The following is an 18,850-nucleotide window of genomic DNA, read 5'->3' as shown; positions in this document are numbered from 1 at the left end:
CTATTTTGAACGTCCAGGGACGTTCCTTGTTTACTGGGTAGGAGCCCACAATGCAGGTAGACTATTATCTGTGTGTTGGATCACACTTGGCGCTGCAGTGACACTGACATGATGCTGGTGCTGGTGTGTCAGTGTGTGTTGCACTGGTACAGGTGGATCTGTCACAGCAGACACCGCTGGACTGTTCTCAGGAACCAAAAATATCCAGCCAACAGTGTCCTGAGGGCAGCACTCTCTGTCCACTGATGAAGACCAACACAAACTGTACAGCAACAGATGAACTACTGTCTTTGACTTTACATCTACAAGGTGGACTAGCGAGGTAGGAGTGTCTAACAGAGTGGAGAGTGTGTGGACACCTTAAAATCTCCAGCACTGCTGTGTCTGATCTGCAACACACACTAACACACCATCACAAAGTCATTGGTCTTACATGAAATAGTTTTTCTTTCTTTATTTATTTTTTAATGTGTCGTGTTATAGCTTAAGGTGGTATAACTATCGATTTGGTATCTCAATATGATTTTCGAGGTTGAGAAATGTTAATGAAGTGCTGTATGAGAGAAATGTGTTGAAGGTGGTGTAGGGGGCGCCATTCTGAAATCCTTGAGCGATGGACCGGCGGCTTTCTGCCCCAGAAAAGAGAAGCAAAACCAGCAAAAAAACAGCACATTACACATCCTTATAACTTTATTTAGACTGTTAAGACTACGGGTAAAACGTATCAGAAGCGTGGTGCACTTTTCGATTTTATTTTGTATTATTTTTAGTTTAATTTCTCAGTGTTTTGGGGCGAGTGTCCACATCCGCAGCTGAAGCGTTAATGGTAATGTACGCGCGGAAACAAACAAGACTAGCTGATGGGTAAAAACAACCACAAAATTTATGTTTATTTTGACATTTTATAACACCTTTACACACTTTAAACTAACATTAAAGACTTTAAACATGCCCACGGTTAGCCTCGTTTCTGTTGCAGTTCGTTTAAGGGCCGAGTAGCTTTAGCTTAGCTTTACGTTAGCATCTAAACATCAAATTAAAGTTAACGCACTGACTTTCATTGTTCCTAACTTTACTAACTTTCCCTCTCCTTCTTTTTTATAGCTGCAGTGACCGAAGGGATTATCAGTCTTATCAGGTAAGTTAAAGTCCACGTAGAAAATAAAATAAAATCTCTATTTTAGCTGCGAAGAAATCTAGATAAGCAAAGCTGAATTTAGCTTCCTATTCGAATTTTTCCGTTCCACCTTAAATGCTGCAGCGGTTCCATTCCAGCTCCATAGGCTGCCGCAAAATTTAAGGTGGAACTGTGAATTTCAATGATAAACTAACAATAAACGTAGGGGAGTTGACTATTGTCGACAGCTTAAAATCTTTACTAGACTTACGTCATTTTAACTGCGTACAAACTGTAGGTTAAATATCGAACTGAAAACCATTTTATCAAATATAAGGTTTCAGGTTTAACTGATTTGTAGGCAGACTGCTTCAGGCCTGGGGCATTATGTATCCAAATGTCTGTAGACCCCTCTTGTACTGGGTGATATCTGCTATTTTAAAGTGCACCCATTGCTGACACAGACATTCAATAACATTATAAAGATATTATCGCCATAGAAAATATTTGCATATACGCCTAATGTGACCATAACCAATATCAAGGTATGAATCTCCCAGTATTGGAGTGTAGTATAGTGAACTTGTTCTCTGAAGTGATGTAGCACCATTCTGTATCCTTGGAGTGGGTTTCATTGGAATTAATTATTCATAGCACATCATATATGCATTGCATCACTTCACTAATGTCCTGGATGCAACCAAATCCTCAGAGCCACTTTTAAACATCTAGTGCAAATATGGGGCATCTTAGTAAACTACAAAGTAATAAGTTTGAGTTCCAAAAATGTATATAGTACAGTTTAGTATAGCATCGACAGGGTTGGTGTTTATAGGTGTGTGTATGTGTATATGAGGACTGTTCTCAGTCCATCAGTGACACTGAAGGGTTTAAAAACTTAAGCAGCTCTGCTGTATCTGATCCAGTCATAATAGGGCAACACATACAAACACCCACCACCACATCAGTGTCACTGCAGCGCTGAGAATGATCCACCACCCACTGTGGTGGTTTTAAGCATTGTAGAGCAACAAGTGGACTACACTGTGTAATTTTAGAGCTACAACGTTCACCTCTATAGGCAGCAGAGCTGGGAGAATGGACTATGAATGTGGAAACAAGGAGGTGGTAATCATATAATGGCTTATTAATGTGTGTACTTATATAGTCAATGAGATCTTACACTTGCGCATGCCATTTTGTAAATATTTTTCCGCTAGTACTGAGTGAGAGGGGTCTGATACTAAAGAGTTAAGCCACTAGTGAGGCAGTGATCAAATAAATATTGAACAGTTCCTTACATCTCACAGTGATGTCAAATAAAACAATGTTTAGGAGAAGTAAATGATTTTAAGATAAGGTCTTATTCAGATTATTTACATCCTATGGGATATTACGTTACCTCAGACCAACTAACAGACTGCCCTGCAGCAGTTTATTACATACATTTTCTGACATTCAGAATAGATCAGAGAAGTTCTAATATTAACTCTTCTACATCAGTGTAATTGTTAGGAAGGAAATCTGTTGTGTGGTCTGTTTCTTTTTCAGGCTTAGTTTTTGATTCCTTTTTTTGGTTTGTAGTTTTTCTCTCTTGCACCTGGATTGCTTGTAATACTTAGTTTAACTTAAAAAATTTGTCATCCAAGTAAACATATTGTGCTAATAAGTTTCAGCAGTGTGAAGGATGTTGTTGGGCTTGAATCCCCATCTCCTATCTTCCTGCCTTTAGTTTTTCATCCTTTACTTTGCAGAACTTCAAATACCAATCTAAAAGTCACGCAACAAATGACCACCGTCATGAAAAGGTCCACAACTCGTCTGACCAAACTCCACCCAATAAAATGCTACGCCGCTCAGACAGCCCAGACAACAAGCAAAGTGATGGCTCCGGACACGGCCATACAAGAGCGCTCCACATGCTTCGACCTAAAGAGAGCAGTAAGTTCAAACAGTATAGATTAAGGTTTTCTGTAATGGGAAACCCAGAAGACAATGTTTCTGCTTGTTCATGTATAATATGTACACAACTCTGGTAGTACTCCATATAGACTATTGTTTTTCAAAGGTCACCTTTTATAGGATTGGTCAGCAGCTACATTTTTGATATTGTTTGCTGATATGATTATAATTTGGAGAAGAGAAGAATTAGAACACAGCTTTTTTTAAATAAAAATCTGTTGGGAAATAATGATAGTAATAATAATGGTGGTAATTTGGCGCTCAGAACAAATGCGCATAGGTCAGAATGAACTCAAAGCCCTTGAATCAAGTCCAGAAGCATCTCTCTCTACCTCCTTTGGGTGACACAGTTCCAGACAGGGCATGGTGTTTTTATTTTTTCTCCCCCCCACCCCCCCCCTAATTGTAACAAATCTTTGACCACTGTCAGTGATGTATTTACAGCTACTCTCTTCCTTAGCTGACTGGTTGTTCTCTAGAGATTTGTATGATTACATAGTTTCACTTTGGAACTAAAGCTTTAAAAACAAGCGGAAAAGGCTTTACTGCTGTGACAGCTTGTGATGAGGCTTGAATTATTCTTTGGTCAGTGAAAAAAAAAAAAAAAAACTGGTACATCTCTGGAAAATGTCAGAAAGTTTAGCTTCGGTGTTGTATGCCATTGGTCCAAATCGGTAGGTCAGTGGAAAACGCGGCTCACCCTATCCTGACACCACTGTTTCCACAGTTTGAGCTGTGGCACATGTCTCCATTTAACAGCAGTGTAGCATGTAAAACATTTCAAATGAAGTCTTGACTCATTACAGTGAGTTTAGACAACTAAAGCATTTCCACACTCTGTGCAGCCTGTCAGCCAAAGACTTGTTAAAATACAAAAATGGGTTTAGGTGGGCATTTGAATTTTGTATATCTTTTTTTCAGGCACCAGTTCTTCACCACAAGAGAACTCCGTCAATCATGGCCATCACGGCTCCAACTCTCACTCCCTTCCTAACAAATGTCCTGAAATGGTAAGTGTGTAGTTATCTGTTCTCTGTTGAAAAATTGCAGGGTACCCTCTACGTTCACTACAGACCTGAGATGATGAATTGATAATTTGGGACAAAATTAAAAATACGATTTGTATGAATTTTACAGTACAACTCGATGCACCACACTGGCTTAAATCTAAATGGAAGTATTAAAATGTACTTGCCAAGAAGTGGCCTACTCTCTAGTTTTTAAATTTCCATGTTATTTCACTGACTGTATCTCAATAACAAAGTCCAGCGTTATGGGATTTTCAACTTATTAAATAAGCCAAGGTTTGTAGACTTCTTCAAATTGTGGAAATTTCCACAAAGCGTTCACCAGCAGCAGCAGCATGTAGGCCACTCATTGTGTTATCTTTTGCCCCACATTTTTGTCAACTTGTGTTAAATTTGCATGGTGCAAGTTTGGTTACTTCCTTTGTATTTTCCCCTGTTTGAGAAAAGTCAGTTATGCATGAGATTGGACCTATTTGATTTTTGGGTACGCAACCATTTGACTAAACAGCCTGATGTTCTTTTTTATGGCATACTGTCACATTCTCTGTCAGTGGTTTTGGTTTTCATGAATTATTCTTGTTTCCCTTTTTTTATTTTTTTCCTCTCAGCCACGTGAGCCGGCTGATGACTGGTCAGAACACATTAGCTCTTCAGGCAAGAAGTACTATTACAACTGCAGAACAGAGGTGTCTCAGTGGGAGAAGCCCAAGGAGTGGCTGGAGAGGTGGGTGTTTTGTGAGTTTATGTGTAATACAGCAATTTAACCAAACAAACTCCAGCCCTTAAACCTCTTTTCTCTTTTTGTAGGGAGCAGCGACAGAAGGAAGCTTCTAAGGCTGTTGTGGTCAACAGTTTCCCCAAAGATAGAGACTACAGACAAGAGGCCATGCAGGCCGCCTCTGCCAGTGCGGTCACTGGTATGAGTAAGTACAGGGTTGTAGGGCTTTTGTGATGTTGTAATAGCTGGATGATCTAAAGGTTAGAAATGTATATTAGTGTCATTGCAAATGACAGATGAACCCTCAAATTAAACACTATATTAACCAGATAAATTAGCTACCTTTTCAAATAATGAAGGGCAAGTTACATTATCCATCCTTTAATGTGTTTCTGTGTAGTATGATGTGTCATATTGGGTAGCAATAAAATTGCACAAGATTTATAAATTACAGAAATTGGGAATAGAGCTTCCTGGATTAACATAACAGAGAATTACCTCTTTATTATTTCTTTGTTCATCCATCTTAATCATAGTACTAATATTTTGTGTATATGCAGCAGTCCTTATGTGCCTTGCAGTGCTTCTCCTGCTCAAACATTTGCTCTATCTTTAGAGCCCACTTCAGCTGACAAGCCCTCATCACATACCAGCTTCTCTCAGGCGTCTGCCAGTTCCTCTGTGGGTCTGCACGTTTCAGCCCCTTCCAGTTCGTCGACTTCTTCAGTCACAGTGTCTCCTGCCCTGCAGTCCCACACTTCCACTCTTCTGCAAGACCCGGCTCTCCTCAGGCAGCTGCTCCCTGCTTTACAGGCCACCCTGCAGATCAACAACTCCAGCGTGGACATGAGCAAGATCAATGAGGGTAAGCGCTCACAAGAGTGGTCTCTACTTCTTTTACTTCAAGCTTTCTGCATGTCACGTGGGGCCCTGATGCTGTATTAACAGTGTGACTAATACTCTCACTTCCTCTGTGAAAATTCTCTTGTCTAGGGCTGTCACCTTTGTATGGCTGAACATGGTTACTCAGTTTAAACAAGATAACACACCCATTTATACGTATTTATACCAAATTAATATTTACATAAAATTTTTTCCAATGTTTTTCATTGTCTTCTTCAAGGACTCTTTGTTAGTCTTGTTCTAGTAAGAGGTTTTGGAGGCTTTGGAAAATAATGCATGGTTTGTAATTGTTATGTTTATGAAGTTAAATAATAATTACTCAGTCATCAAAATAATCAGTAGATACCACATTTCTAGTGTAGCTTATAGTGACAGCCCTGTTGATAATCAGAGCAATTACATTTTCTTTTTCTAGCTTTTCTGTGTTGTGCTTCTCGTGAAAACGTTTAGCTTTTTTCAGTGTTTTACAGAGCATTGCATGTCGGAAGCTTATTGAGAGTATGCATGATTTTAATATTCTTTGAGAACAAGTCATCTTCTCTTAATCCTGAGTGTGACCTGTCAAGCAAACCTGATTCTACTTGAAGGGCTTTAAGAGCAATGAAGATTACCTTTATTTGTTGTACTAGGTGATCGTGATGTCACAAGAACCAATTCTTCGGTACCACGTCGATACCAATATACGGAAAACGATACGGTTCTTGTTTCCTGTGGTACCAGAGGTACCGAAGGCTTCACTGATGGTCTCAATAATAAGCCTACGATACGTTGAGAAAGCTAAAACAACAACAACAACATGAGGAATGGCGTCGGCAGGAGAAGCAAAAAAAAAAATAAAATTGCGTATGGAAATTTTGTGTTTGAGTCTGACGACCAAACAAGAATGCTCCATCACAAAGCCTGAAGAACCCACAAGCACTCACCCACAAAGCTTACCTTACTTTAGGCTGTTCCCTTCAAAACGAGACCAAATTTGAGTCTTTTTGTCAAAACTTTCATTAGCAATCCTCACGATTGTGTAAAGAGCACTGGCAAAAGGTTTACAAAGTACAAAAAAAAGCTCTCAGCAAACCTGTAGACCAATCAGGAGCCAAGTTATGGCAATGCACAACCAAGGAGGTGGGACAAACTCAGAGAGCATTCAGTTTCCCTGCCTAAAGGACCCACGCAGATACGACTCACAAGCTGAACAAACAACAATCAACACAATGAATGTGTTTTCAAAGCTTAGATTTCTTTCACTAGGGGCCTTTCTCCAACTGAGACAGTTAAAATACAGGAGTAGTCTGAGAGAGTTTGCCTTGCTCTACAGCCAGTCAGGGTGAAGCTCCCAACTTCCAACACGTTTGGCATTTAAAGGGTAGAGAACTGGGTTAGATACAAATGTAAGCAAAAAATAAATAAATAAATAAATAATTAACTAAACTGCTCCCTTTTTTTGCTGAAAAGGGACTTTTTATATAAAAGCATTTATGTTGACCTGCATTTGTTTTATTGTTTTAGTTTTTGTTGTGGTATCGAAATTGGTATCGAGAATTATAGTGATTTTGGTATCGTGACTAGGTGGCATGACCTGCTTTACCTTTTTGAAGTTTTGCTCTGCCATGAATATTTGTTTTCAATAAAATGTTGTGTAGTTTTAGTCAGATTCATCTATTTTCTGTTTGCCTCAGGTCTTCCTATCTGCAGCTAACTGCTTGTGTTTCTCATGTTCTGCTTCAGGTTAGATTAAGTCTGAACAAACAAACATAAGCCTTAGTCCACAGGGGCTACTAATGACATCCAGTGTACGGGGTGGATGACATTGGTAAATTATTTCATGATACTTAGACTACTTGTCTGGGATTTAGTCATTATGTGTCATATTGTGTTGCACTGGTGTCAAGCTTGTTAGCCTGTGGATAACATGGGGTTAACATATACTTGTGACTAGAACATTAAATCAAGACACAAAATTACCGATTTATTTAAATAGTTTTAATATTTTACTTTGTCACGCACAAGTTCAGCCACTCCTGTTTACTGCCGTATAGAAAAACGCACCAGACTGAGATCATTCAAAACACGGACATCCCCTGTACACTCTGAAAAGCTGATCATGATGTGATAATACTTTGATTTTCTAACAGTCTCCATTCCAGCTCTACAGTCTACTGTGTTTCGTGTACAGTCCTATGTTGTCTCTGTGCAGTGGCTTTCAGTTTGTAATCCTGCTTTGACTCTGTGTTTGCGTCTCTTTCTCTCTGTGTTTCCCTCTCCAAGTCCTTACAGCTGCTGTCACCCAAGCTTCCTTACAGTCTATGCTTCATAAACTTCTCAATGCTGGACCGTCTGCTTTCAACATCACTACTCTGCTTTCCCAAGCTGCTCAGTTATCCACTCAAGGTATGCTCACAGTTCCAGGCACTCTGGACACGTCATATGTCACGTAACCACAAATGGCCACTGAAAAGTATATAGCAAAAGTGCAGTTTCTGTTCTGTTCATGCTTTGATTTTTATATATTATTCAACCTTATAATTAAACAGACTGCGTTGCCCTTAAAACTAATGTATGGGCTCTGTTTTTGTCAGTTGCGTTGTGCTGTATCATATACCCAAAATAGGATTTCTCAGTTAGAGACACAACTTAAGACCAGGGATCAGGGTGGTCCTATAGGAATATACCTTAGCTCTATTCCCATTGACTGTGGGCTTACGTTATCTGTCTAAACTGAGAAATCCTTTGTGGAACAACCCACTGCCCTCAAAGACTCCCATCATTTCAGTGTGAATGAGTTTGGGCTAAAGTAATTGAAAAGTTTGTGTGTTGTTTTTGACACTACTAAATAAATGATTCAAAACAGAGTAGTTTTCATGTTTGGACTTGGAACCAGTACTTGGATGTTAAATATCTTTGCTAGGTATTATTAATGCTGTGTAAATAGACCTTATGTATAACATAAAACATTAAATAGTGCAGTTGCTGTAGCTGTTTGCAAGATGTTTAAAGTGTGTCCTGTTGTAAAATGCTATGTCATTTAGCGTTTATATGGTTATTTGTAACACATTTCTAATTCCAATCCTCAGCTCAGCAGTCTGGGCAGTCGCCTATGTCTGTAACGCCAGATGCCTCATCGCCAAGGTCTTACGTGTCACCCATAGTGAGCACACCTCAGAACAACACAGCCACCCCAAAGTCCCTCCACAGTGCTGGACCACTCCCTGCTCAACAAAAAGTAAACATCAGCCACAAACCACGCACCACTTATTTTAACATGTAAAAACCTTTTCCATAACATGTCACGTGTCGTTTTCTCCATCTGTGACTTGACAGTTTATTATCAAACACTCCTCTTGTTTCTCCACTCTGCAAATACCTTCTTGCGGGCAGCAGTTCTATGCTGGGTGAAGTGTCTGCTTTAAGAAAGAAACAAAGGGTCTTTCTTCTTTCAGGTTAGCGAGTCAGTGATGAAATCGGGGTCAGCGCTCCAGCACTCCTCCAGCAGCACGGACAAAGTGACTGAACTTGAGGACCCACGGCTTCAAAGGCAAAAGTAATACTGTCTTCTATGCTTCATTGGGGTTCCTTTATATTTTTGACCTCAAATATATTGTTGCATTTTATTCTGTACGTTTTCACTATTTGCTGAGTGTTTGGTAGTTTTGTTTGCTTATGGCTCCCTCTTCTGGTAACATGTGATATTGCAGTATGAGTTATTATCTCATACTCATACGCCCTCTGTCAATTTCATTACAGTAGCCAAGGATCTGCACTTTCAGGGCCAAACGGCTGTGTTGTGACCAACATTGGCAGTGCCCCGACATGCCCTCCAACCACCTTCACTCCTTCCCTAGCATTGCACTTCAATGAGAATCTCATCAGACATGTTCAGAACTGGCCTACGGATCACGTAGAGAAGCAGGTGTGACCCTGTGTGCTTTAGCATGTGTTTTTCTGGATGTGTAAAGACCCTTATGCTGATGTTTTTAAATCTGTTTCAACGCAGGCTTCAAGGTCACGCGAGGAGGTGCACATCATGGGTAGCATCAACATGTCTGAGATCTGCACAGAGCTGAAAAAGCTCCGGTCCTTGGTGCGAGTTTGTGAGATACAAGCTACTCTCAGAGAGCAAAGGTAACATAAATTATAATAGCGTAAATACGCTCTAAACTTGATTATTCACAACGGTTCCTTATTAAAGGTTATGTTCACAGCGAATTGGCAGTGGATGCTTTGTATGACCATGAAGTGTATTATAAATTAAATGATCTTGTTTAGGACATGGGCATTTATATAAATTTCCCATCGCACAGTATTACTTTTATTTACTTTTAATCACTTCTTTTCATTTATTAGACTCAGAAATAAATAAACAAACATGTAAATGAACACACCCTTTGTGCAAGCTTTACACTATGTGACTGTCTAGTTTTTGCAGCTACTGCTGTTCTAACTTTAAAGGTGAATCTCATTTCTTAGCTTTTTCTCTACCCAGTATTTTCAAGTGTCATCTTTGAAACAAAGTAAATGTAGTTAAAACCTTCTCCTACTAAACAAAATTGACTATTGCAACGCCCTCCTGACAGGTCTTCCGGCCTGTGCTGTGAGACCGCTACAGATGATCCAGAATGCTGCAGCACGCCTGGTTTTCAACCAGCCTAAAAGAGCACATGTCACGCCCCTATTAGTTGAGCTGCATTGGCTACCCTTAGCTGCTCGCATCAGATTTAAATCACTAATGATGGCCTTCAGAGTATTCACTGGCTCTGCTCCCATCTACCTCAATAGACACTTAAAACCATCCGTTAGCGCCCGCCCTCTCCGTTTCTCAAAGGAGCGCCAACTAACACGGCCAACCCCCCGTACAGGTCAGTCGAGGCTATTCTCATCTCTGGTACCACGCTCGTGGAACGAGCTTCCAAGCACCATCAGAGCAACAGAAACCCTCTCCGCATTCAAGAAATCCTTATAGACCCAGCTCTTCTGAGACTATCTCTTGCACTGAAAGTCTTTCTTTAATGCACTTATGACTTCCTGGCATATTGCACTCTTTTATCGCTTTGGATAAAAGCGTCTGCCAAATGCATAAATGTAAATAAATGTAAAATGAACCTACAAGAGCACAATAGGTTATGAACACACACAAAGAAAAAAAAAGCAGGGTACTAGCGGTGCTCTTAAAGTAGTTGTGCATCAGTCTGCAGAGATATCAGTAGACTGCAGGACTTTAAGTAAATTTAAGGCGTCATGGGCCTTCAGACGTTTTTAACAGTCCTATATCATCACCCACTGCTAACTCTTCTGTGATATGAAGCTGATTTCCAGTTCCACCTTAAATGTTGCAGGTGCTAAATGTAATTGGTTTACCATTTAAGGTGGAACTGGATATTAACTAGCTACTTAGGGCCAAACACATTAAAACTACATTGAACTAAGATAATATAATTATCATAGTTTATAAAGGAGAAAATACTGACCATTGTGGGTTTGTGGGTCACCCTAGTTCTGAAAACTGTTAATAGTGGGGTCAGGAAAAATGGGCCAACATCAGTTTATATTTCACTTTATAACGTAGTAAACTCAGTGAACAAAATGTAGGTCGCTTAAAAAGTTTGAAAAAACCTGCTTTAATTTATTCTAATTGAATCTTTCTCCCCTTAGGGTACTCTTCCTGAGACAGCAGATCAAGGAATTAGAGAAACTAAAAAATCAGAATTCCTTCATGGTTTGAGAAGACATCAGTACTTGGTCCCTCAGAAGGAACCCAGCAGCTGGCTGCCTTTTCTCACTGCTCCTGGAGGCTGTGGACCTAAAGGCTGGTCTGTCCCCCAGCTGAACAGGACCGGGCTCTTCTCCCAGACAGGGGATCCAAACAAAAAAAAAAAAAATAATAAAAGCTTAACAAGGGTCATGCTGTTTCTGCTACCTAAAGCCCAGAGAGCCCCGTAGATTCATTCGAGTTTCCTTGATGTACATACACTTCTCTATCATAAAAGCAGTTACCATTCATATGTCATTCACAAAGATCACCACTGACAGATTAATAGGGCATGCGGTAGAGTCTGACTAAAGAGAAGAGTCGAACAGAAAGGGCTGGATGCTTGGAGCTAGATGAAAGTAACTGGACCAGGACTGAACGGAAAAGGACAAAATGAACCGTCAGTCAGGACTTGGCCAGAGAGGCCTAAGAGACGTGGTGATTTTCTAGAAGGCTCTGTCACTTTGGCTTCACTCACAGGCTAGAATCATGTAGGATCTTCCAACAGCCGTGACTGTTTCGTGAAGGAATCCTGAGTGTGCGTCCATAGTGGAGATGTAGACCAGCTGTCTCTCTCCTAAATAAACAAAGCTGTGTATTGGATCAGAAGAGATCCTGGCTGTCTGCTTTCTGACCACTGCTGAAAGATGTTTTTTTCGTGGCCATTTTTTGTTACTTTGTCATGCTTTGTAAATAGCCCGATTTCACCCAGTGCTGCCTCACCTTCTGTTTTGTCACCTGTTTTGTTTGTTTTTAGTTGGCCATCTCAGTGCAGACGTTTTCATTCCTTGCACAGGGTTACTAAGATTCAAGAGTAACATCTGTATGCAGAATCCACACTGAGGACAGAGGAGATGATATTCTGATTTTTGACCAACGTCACCCAGCTCTTCAGTAGACGTTTCACCATTTGCACTAACTGCCTTCAGTAATAACTTTATCTTGGTCTTTGGTCTTTTTGTTCTTATTCTGCACCCAGCTTAGTGGTTGTGAGTACTTGGTGAGGATGTGTTTATGCCATTCTGTGCCTCCAGTGAGGAGTCTGTAATCTGAAAGTCTGCAGAACCAGTGCTCCAGGTGGAGTCCAGTCTGGGAAGAAAGGACTTGGTGTGGTGTCTAGCTTTGTACATTTCTTAAAAATATATATGAATTAAAAATATCTACTAAGTAATGTTCTGCTGCTTAATTCCTGGCACCTTGTTTCTTTTGACTGGTCATTCACACTTAATATTCATATGTAAAAATATAACAAACGTTTATATTTGGAGAACTGGGACATTGATTATTACCTAGAAATAATGAGTTTTTAGATATACATTAATATATATATATACAAACATGTAGTGCCACTGGTCAAAAGAGCAACTAAAGGCAATGTGAGACTGACAATAGTTTTTTATAGATGTTATTTTCCATGAAAGGCTTGTGTAGGTATCTCGTAGTCTAACAACATACTGTAAAGTGTTCCTGGATCCCCCCCCCCCTTGAATTTTAAGAGGCTTTGGCTTAAGTGGGGAAAAAATTGTCTACTACATTAAAACCCTATTTTTTATGTTAGATGAGTTAATGTATCAGTCAAATAAAGACAGTAGAGATGGAGGAAAACGTCTCACAGATGGTAGACTAGAGAAGCCTAATCCAGGACCCCCAACCCTGCCTTTTTCATTTAAACTTCTATGTTATAAACCAAGGAAATTAAATGGAAAATGCATTCTTGAACAAGAGGATGATCACATGGGCTATCTCTCATCTCTACACGCAGGACAGGGTTGATTTTGGGCTTTTGTCACTAAAAGAAAATACCATCATTTGAATTGTCCCCACATTTAATCATTATCATTTATTTTCTTACATTTCAGTGCATTTATATTTTTACCATTCACAATATTTTTTGTCCTATATCATGAGCTTTTTAGACTGTGCTACATTTGTGTGCTAACGTTTAAACCCAGCTGGTCAAATTGTTGTGTTGATATGCAGCAAATTTAAATATGGTATTTTAAAGAATATGACGTGTACCAGAATATGTCTGTGTTGCTGCATGGTTGTTGGTATTGGTTGTCCTCTCGCCCTTCATCAGTGGATACAGAGTTTGAAAACGTTCTCAGTCCAGCAGTGAAACAGGTTTTTACAATCTCCAGCAACACAGCTGTGTCTGATCCACTTTTTCCAGTTCAACACCATGTCACTGCATCGCTGTGAATGATCCGCCATCCAATTAATACATGGTCTGTGGTGGTCCACTGAAGAACAAGGTAATAGGGTGCTAAATAGTGTGTGTGTGTAATTATAAAACCATTAATGATAACTAACAGAACATGTAATCTGACACAGCGTTGGCATTTGACTATTTTATCAATGGGCAAGAGGCGGGGCCTTACTGCAGGCGTCTTATGTAAATAAGGAGGGAATGAGCCAATGCGAATAGTTATGGGCGGGGCTTGTCGCGGCTGTGATTGTGCAGTCTGAGCTGGTCGAGTTTAATGCTGGAGGTCTTCAGTGAAGTTACAGCAGCGAGGAGTGGGGCAGGGTTCCTGTGGATTTATGCTTAGATTTCCAGAGTTTAAACTCCAGGAAACTACTAATATGGAATTTCTAGATATACATTGATGAGTCAGACTCCCGAAGTCACACGTATCGGGTGTTTTTCTTGTCCATTTTGGGCAGAATTCTTCAGTTAAACCTCTCTGACACCTCGGTGTGAGTCTCCGAGGAGATGCAGACGGATGTGGAGGACAGAAGAAATCTCTCGGGTTGTGGTCAACTCTCTCTGTTGTGGAAGAGCTAAAAGAGTGGAGGAAAGTAAAAGCCCGGGAAGGAGAGACAGAAATGGAGAGACACTCGAGTCTGGTTCACATTTGGCTTCAGCTGGAGCTGTGTGCTATGGCCGTGCTTCTGACCAGAGGTGAGGCGAATGGAGAGGGAATGAGGAGAAACTAAGTTCTCCTCTACAGCTGCATAGAAATATATGTAAAGATATGTGAGCATATACTGTCTAATACACACGGATACCATGCATACACTCGTACATATAAATATGTACTAATCTACCAGTAATGTAGGCTACTAATATGAAATATATGAACCTCTGGTCAACTGCTGAGAAAGTTAACCCTGGTTACACTCATATATAGATGCATTTAGCAAATTCCAAAGAATAATCTGCAGATATCCATGCCTTATTCTCATGACTGATTGCTGTAGTTAATATAAATATATTCTTCTTTGCTGCGAGGAAAGCTCCATTACCATGGTCACTTACTTTTACTCGGCTTGTTTCCTTCTGTAGGCGAAATCCGATGTTACTGTGATGCCCCCCACTGTGTGGCGACTGGTTACATGTGTAAGTCGGAGCAGAATGTCTGTTTCACACGGATCCTGGACCTCCAGAGCTCCAGGTCTCTGCTCTCTCACGGCTGCTACGAGTCCATGACACCGGACAGTGTGTGCCACTCAGGAGCTGGTGTGCTGGACTGCTGTCATGAAGATATGTGCAACTACAGAGGGCTACAGGAACTCACACACAGAGGAGAGAACACTGGTGAGAGATTCATGGGTCTCTGGAATCATTTAAATACCTTTTAAAAGACCATAGAAATATATATTTCTGTTAGTCTCAGTGAAACAGACCTTAGTCCTTCTGTTTGTCAGTGCTCAGGACACTCACATGACCACCCCATAGCAGGCATTATTTGGTTGATGTGTGTGTTGCACTGGTTAGGAGGCTCAGACACAGCAGTGCTGCTGGAGTTTCTAAACCTGGTGTCCACTCACTGTCCGCTTTGTTAGACACTTCTACCTTGCTGGTCCACTTTGAAGATGTAAAGTCAGAGACAGTAGCTCACAGTTTGTGATGGTCATCCTCTAGGCCCTCATCAGTGGACGCAGGACGCTGTCGGCTGGATATTTTTGGTTAATGGGCTATTCTCAGTTCAGTACAAACTCCCGCAGCAATGCTGTGTCTGATCCACTTATAACACACCACCATCACACCAGTGTCACTGCAGCACTGAGTATGATCTGCCACCCAAATCATACCTGCTTCCGTGGTGGTCCTGTATGGGTCCTGATCATTGAAGAACAGGGTTGATGGTGTCTAGCGATAGAAAAACCCTCTGTAATTGAAAGACTACAAAGTGCTTCTGTATGATCACTGCATTTCAAGATTTTTTGTGGAAGGTTCACAGCTGAATGTCTGTCCATTGTGTACTCCCTGCTGACCTTCTCCTCTTATTTCTCCACAGACCGTAGGGGTCGTCCGCAAGCCGAAAGTGGCCATCACCTTGTGGCACGAGTCCAAGAAATTCCCTCCGCAAAAGAGGTGTGGTTCCGGGCGGCAGTCATTGCCGTGCCCATTGCCGGTGGTCTCATTCTGGTCCTCTTGGTGATGCTTGCGGTGAGGATGTTACGCAGTGAAAGCAGACGGCTAAAGCAGCAGCGCAGCGAGATGTTGACCCGTCTGCACTACAGCCTGCACAGGCAGCAACTGGCTAAAAACCGAGGAGCCTCCAAACTGGACCTGGAGTGCATGGTGCCTCTGGGAGGCCACGAGAACTGCTGCCTGACCTGTGACAAGTTCCGGCAGCCAGACCTAAGCAGCCAGAGACTTCTATCCCTCGTCCACTGGGGACGGTACAGTGGTAGGGGCAAGCTGGAGTTTGTCTGATGGGCTTTTGGATTTCTTTACTCGTGGACTCATTTGACTGTGGTTATTTTTGCCTTCTAAAGGACAAACTGCAGGAATAAAGAGACTCATCTTGTTGCTGCTGTAGAAGCACTTTACTTGAATTAAAAGCTAGCGGAGGAGGACTTTCAATCATCCGGGGGGACATCCTGGTACTGTGTAATAACCGAAGGATTTCAAAAAACAAAAACAAGAAATGTTTTGTACCAATTTGCACTTCCGCATAAAGACCGATTTGGTTGAATTGCTATAATGTTTTCTTTTCTATACAAGGACATTTCTACAAAGGGGCACGGAGGTCTTCTTGGCAAACGGACAGTTCAGAATCATTCATCCTTTATCAAAGTGATGAAAGTTGATTAATTCCCTGTAAAAATGTCTTCATGTAAATATTACATGTCTGAAAAGGAAACAGTCTGCTGTCTGTTCATTACGTCATAAATAGTGGGTTGTATTTTTATAGTTAAGCTGAAGAAGTTGAAAAGATTCCTCATTTTATTAATATCAGCAATATGCACCAATCAGTTAGGAATCTGTAGTTAGCCTCTCTATTTTGGCATGAAAGCTACAAGGCTGTTGCTAATAAGGAACGGAAATGTACATATGTTAAGTAACTTGTAAACAGTGAGTAATGTCATTAATACTGACTTTATTGTTGACTAGTGACGTGTCTTGGGACACGTCATAAGGGGGAGCAGTGAAGCACCATAGTTGTCAAAAAAAAAGTTTTATATATATATATATATATATATATATATATATGTGGAACATAATGCAGTTTTAGTACAGTACGATTCAAATAAATTGTATTTATTTTGAGAATGATTAATATTGAGAAATAGAAATGTGCTAGTTTTGCTCATAAATAATCAGCCACTGTATTAGCCAGTTTGGATTATTTTATAATTGCTGCTCTTTAGCTTGTTAGCTACATTAACATTTTAGCTTCAGTAAAAAGTAAAAAAAAGTACACTTCAGACACTTGTTAAGATTATGTCCTGGTTAAGGATATTGTTAAGCTTTTAACTGAATTAGCACTTTAAGGCTCATATTATTCAGAAAAGCTTATTTAGCCACACAATGTTTTGGTTTGTCAACATGGGTGAACACGGCTAGAGGGAAAGACTGGAGATATTAGCAGTAGCTTAGCAGTTAGCGGTGTGAGCTGTCAGGTATGTTTTACAGAAACACAGCTTCTGAGCTGACTCAGAATGGAAATTCTTAGCCACAAATAGTTAGCTAGCTCTCTCTCTCTGGACTTTCATTCTCTTTATATTCTTTATTGCTCATGGTCTCTTTCTGTGTCTCTCTTGTATCTTTATGCTTTCTTTCACTCTCCTCTTATGATATTTCTCTATCTCTCTCTCTCTTTAATCCTCCTACTCATTTTTGTTTTAAGAGTGCACCAAACACCTTTCATTATTTTTCCTTACATTGTCTCCCCCCCCCCCCCGGTTCCATTCGCTGGCTGTAGTCTCCAGCACATTGTGTTGTGTTAGTGGTTTCTGGTCACAGCCGAGAGAGAAACGGGACAGCGGACATTTTCTCCTGACACTAATAACAGGGCCCACCTTCTGGAGCCTTACAGATATTTTAGGCAATGGGTTTGGAAGGTTTAACTCTCCAATGTCCCAGTTACTGCTAGCAATATTGAAAGCATGTTGTAGATTACAGCTCATGTACTGAAACAAGGAATCTGGATAAGGGCAGATACACACTAAGCCTTGACCAGAGTTAAGCAGAAGATCTGAATGTTCTGTGTAAAGCTTTGTCTTGTGGGGAAAACCCCCACATTGAATTCTAGCGATGATATAACTGCAGCTTCATACTACATCATTTGAATCCACACCTCTGTTTGGAGAGCAGAAACAGCCGTAATATAAAAGGTGCCAAAATTGAGTTTGGCGGGATTCTGACATGGGATCAAGAAGGGAAAAGCATGTTCTGTCCCAGCACTCAGAAGTCCCTGTTCTCCACATGGAAGCGTAGGTTCAAATCCCACTTCTGACAAATTTTGGATGAAGCAGCATTAATAATGTAGCTAGAATTGAAAGTTTGGTTTTGTATTCCACACAGGAGACTCTAGTCCTCTGTTGGTATGGTGAAACATTCTGCCTGCTCCAACATGTCGGATAATATCAAAGAGTCCTAAATGAGAGACTACAGAGCTGGACGAAATCCAGTCCAACTGAAGACAAAAAAAAGGTGCAAGGAGGAGAAAAAGGAGAGGAGAAATGCATTCCCAAACCCACCTATGTTTTTTTGCCTCAATTATGAAGATCCCATTAGTCTGTCTAACACCAGCACGCCCCAAAACACACACCTCCCCCTCAGCCATTATCTCCATTTCAACAGGTCATGTGAGAACAGAGCCTCTCAGGGGTGTGTATGTATGTGTGTTTGTGTCACTAAGTGTGTTTGTGTGTGTTCGGTGGGGGAGTCCGATTTGGGGGCTTTTTAGGGAGGGCCATCCTTCACTGAAGCTCAAATCCTTAGCTTGAGCAGAGTCTGATCAACAGAGCGAGTGTGCACTTTGAACTTGGAGTGCAAGGAATGTGGATTAATGCAGGAGCGCATTGGGGGGTGGTGGAGGGTGGGTAATGGAGGGGTTTGATGGGCAGTCTTCCAACCACCAGCAACTAAGCCACCAACACTGAAGGTTTAGGCTGTTATGCATGGACGTGATGGGTTTATTTAA

At 40.8% G+C, this 18,850-nt stretch overlaps 2 protein-coding genes across 3 annotated transcripts; both read left to right on the top strand.

The window, feature by feature from the left end:
- The first annotated feature begins 129 nt into the window (after positions 1 to 129).
- On the top strand, positions 130 to 11,827 carry LOC136676013 (WW domain-containing adapter protein with coiled-coil-like). Of its 2 annotated transcripts, none has more exons than XM_066652861.1 (13): positions 130 to 322; positions 1,105 to 1,138; positions 2,872 to 3,058; positions 4,001 to 4,089; positions 4,716 to 4,831; positions 4,915 to 5,030; positions 5,442 to 5,690; positions 7,991 to 8,113; positions 8,797 to 8,945; positions 9,163 to 9,263; positions 9,467 to 9,632; positions 9,717 to 9,844; positions 11,372 to 11,827. In XM_066652861.1, the coding sequence occupies exons 1-13, from the start codon at positions 246 to 248 to the stop codon at positions 11,439 to 11,441; spliced, it is 1,605 nt and encodes a 534-aa protein (XP_066508958.1). In that variant the 5' UTR covers positions 130 to 245; the 3' UTR covers positions 11,442 to 11,827. The 2 variants fall into 2 exon arrangements, with proteins under 2 accessions (XP_066508958.1, XP_066508959.1); XM_066652862.1 differs by lacking the exon at positions 130 to 322 and adding an exon at positions 562 to 864.
- Positions 11,828 to 13,912: 2,085 nt separating this feature from the next.
- On the top strand, positions 13,913 to 16,668 carry LOC136675828 (BMP and activin membrane-bound inhibitor homolog). The gene is made up of 3 exons (XM_066652595.1): positions 13,913 to 14,373; positions 14,758 to 15,009; positions 15,713 to 16,668. The coding sequence occupies exons 1-3, from the start codon at positions 14,298 to 14,300 to the stop codon at positions 16,132 to 16,134; spliced, it is 750 nt and encodes a 249-aa protein (XP_066508692.1). The 5' UTR covers positions 13,913 to 14,297; the 3' UTR covers positions 16,135 to 16,668.
- Positions 16,669 to 18,850: the final 2,182 nt, after the last annotated feature.

Source organism: Hoplias malabaricus, chromosome X1, assembly GCF_029633855.1.
Source record: "Hoplias malabaricus isolate fHopMal1 chromosome X1, fHopMal1.hap1, whole genome shotgun sequence".
NCBI lineage: Eukaryota > Metazoa > Chordata > Actinopteri > Characiformes > Erythrinidae > Hoplias > Hoplias malabaricus.
Note: the sequence above shows the minus strand (reverse complement) of the source record. Positions and strands in the feature narration are given on the sequence as shown.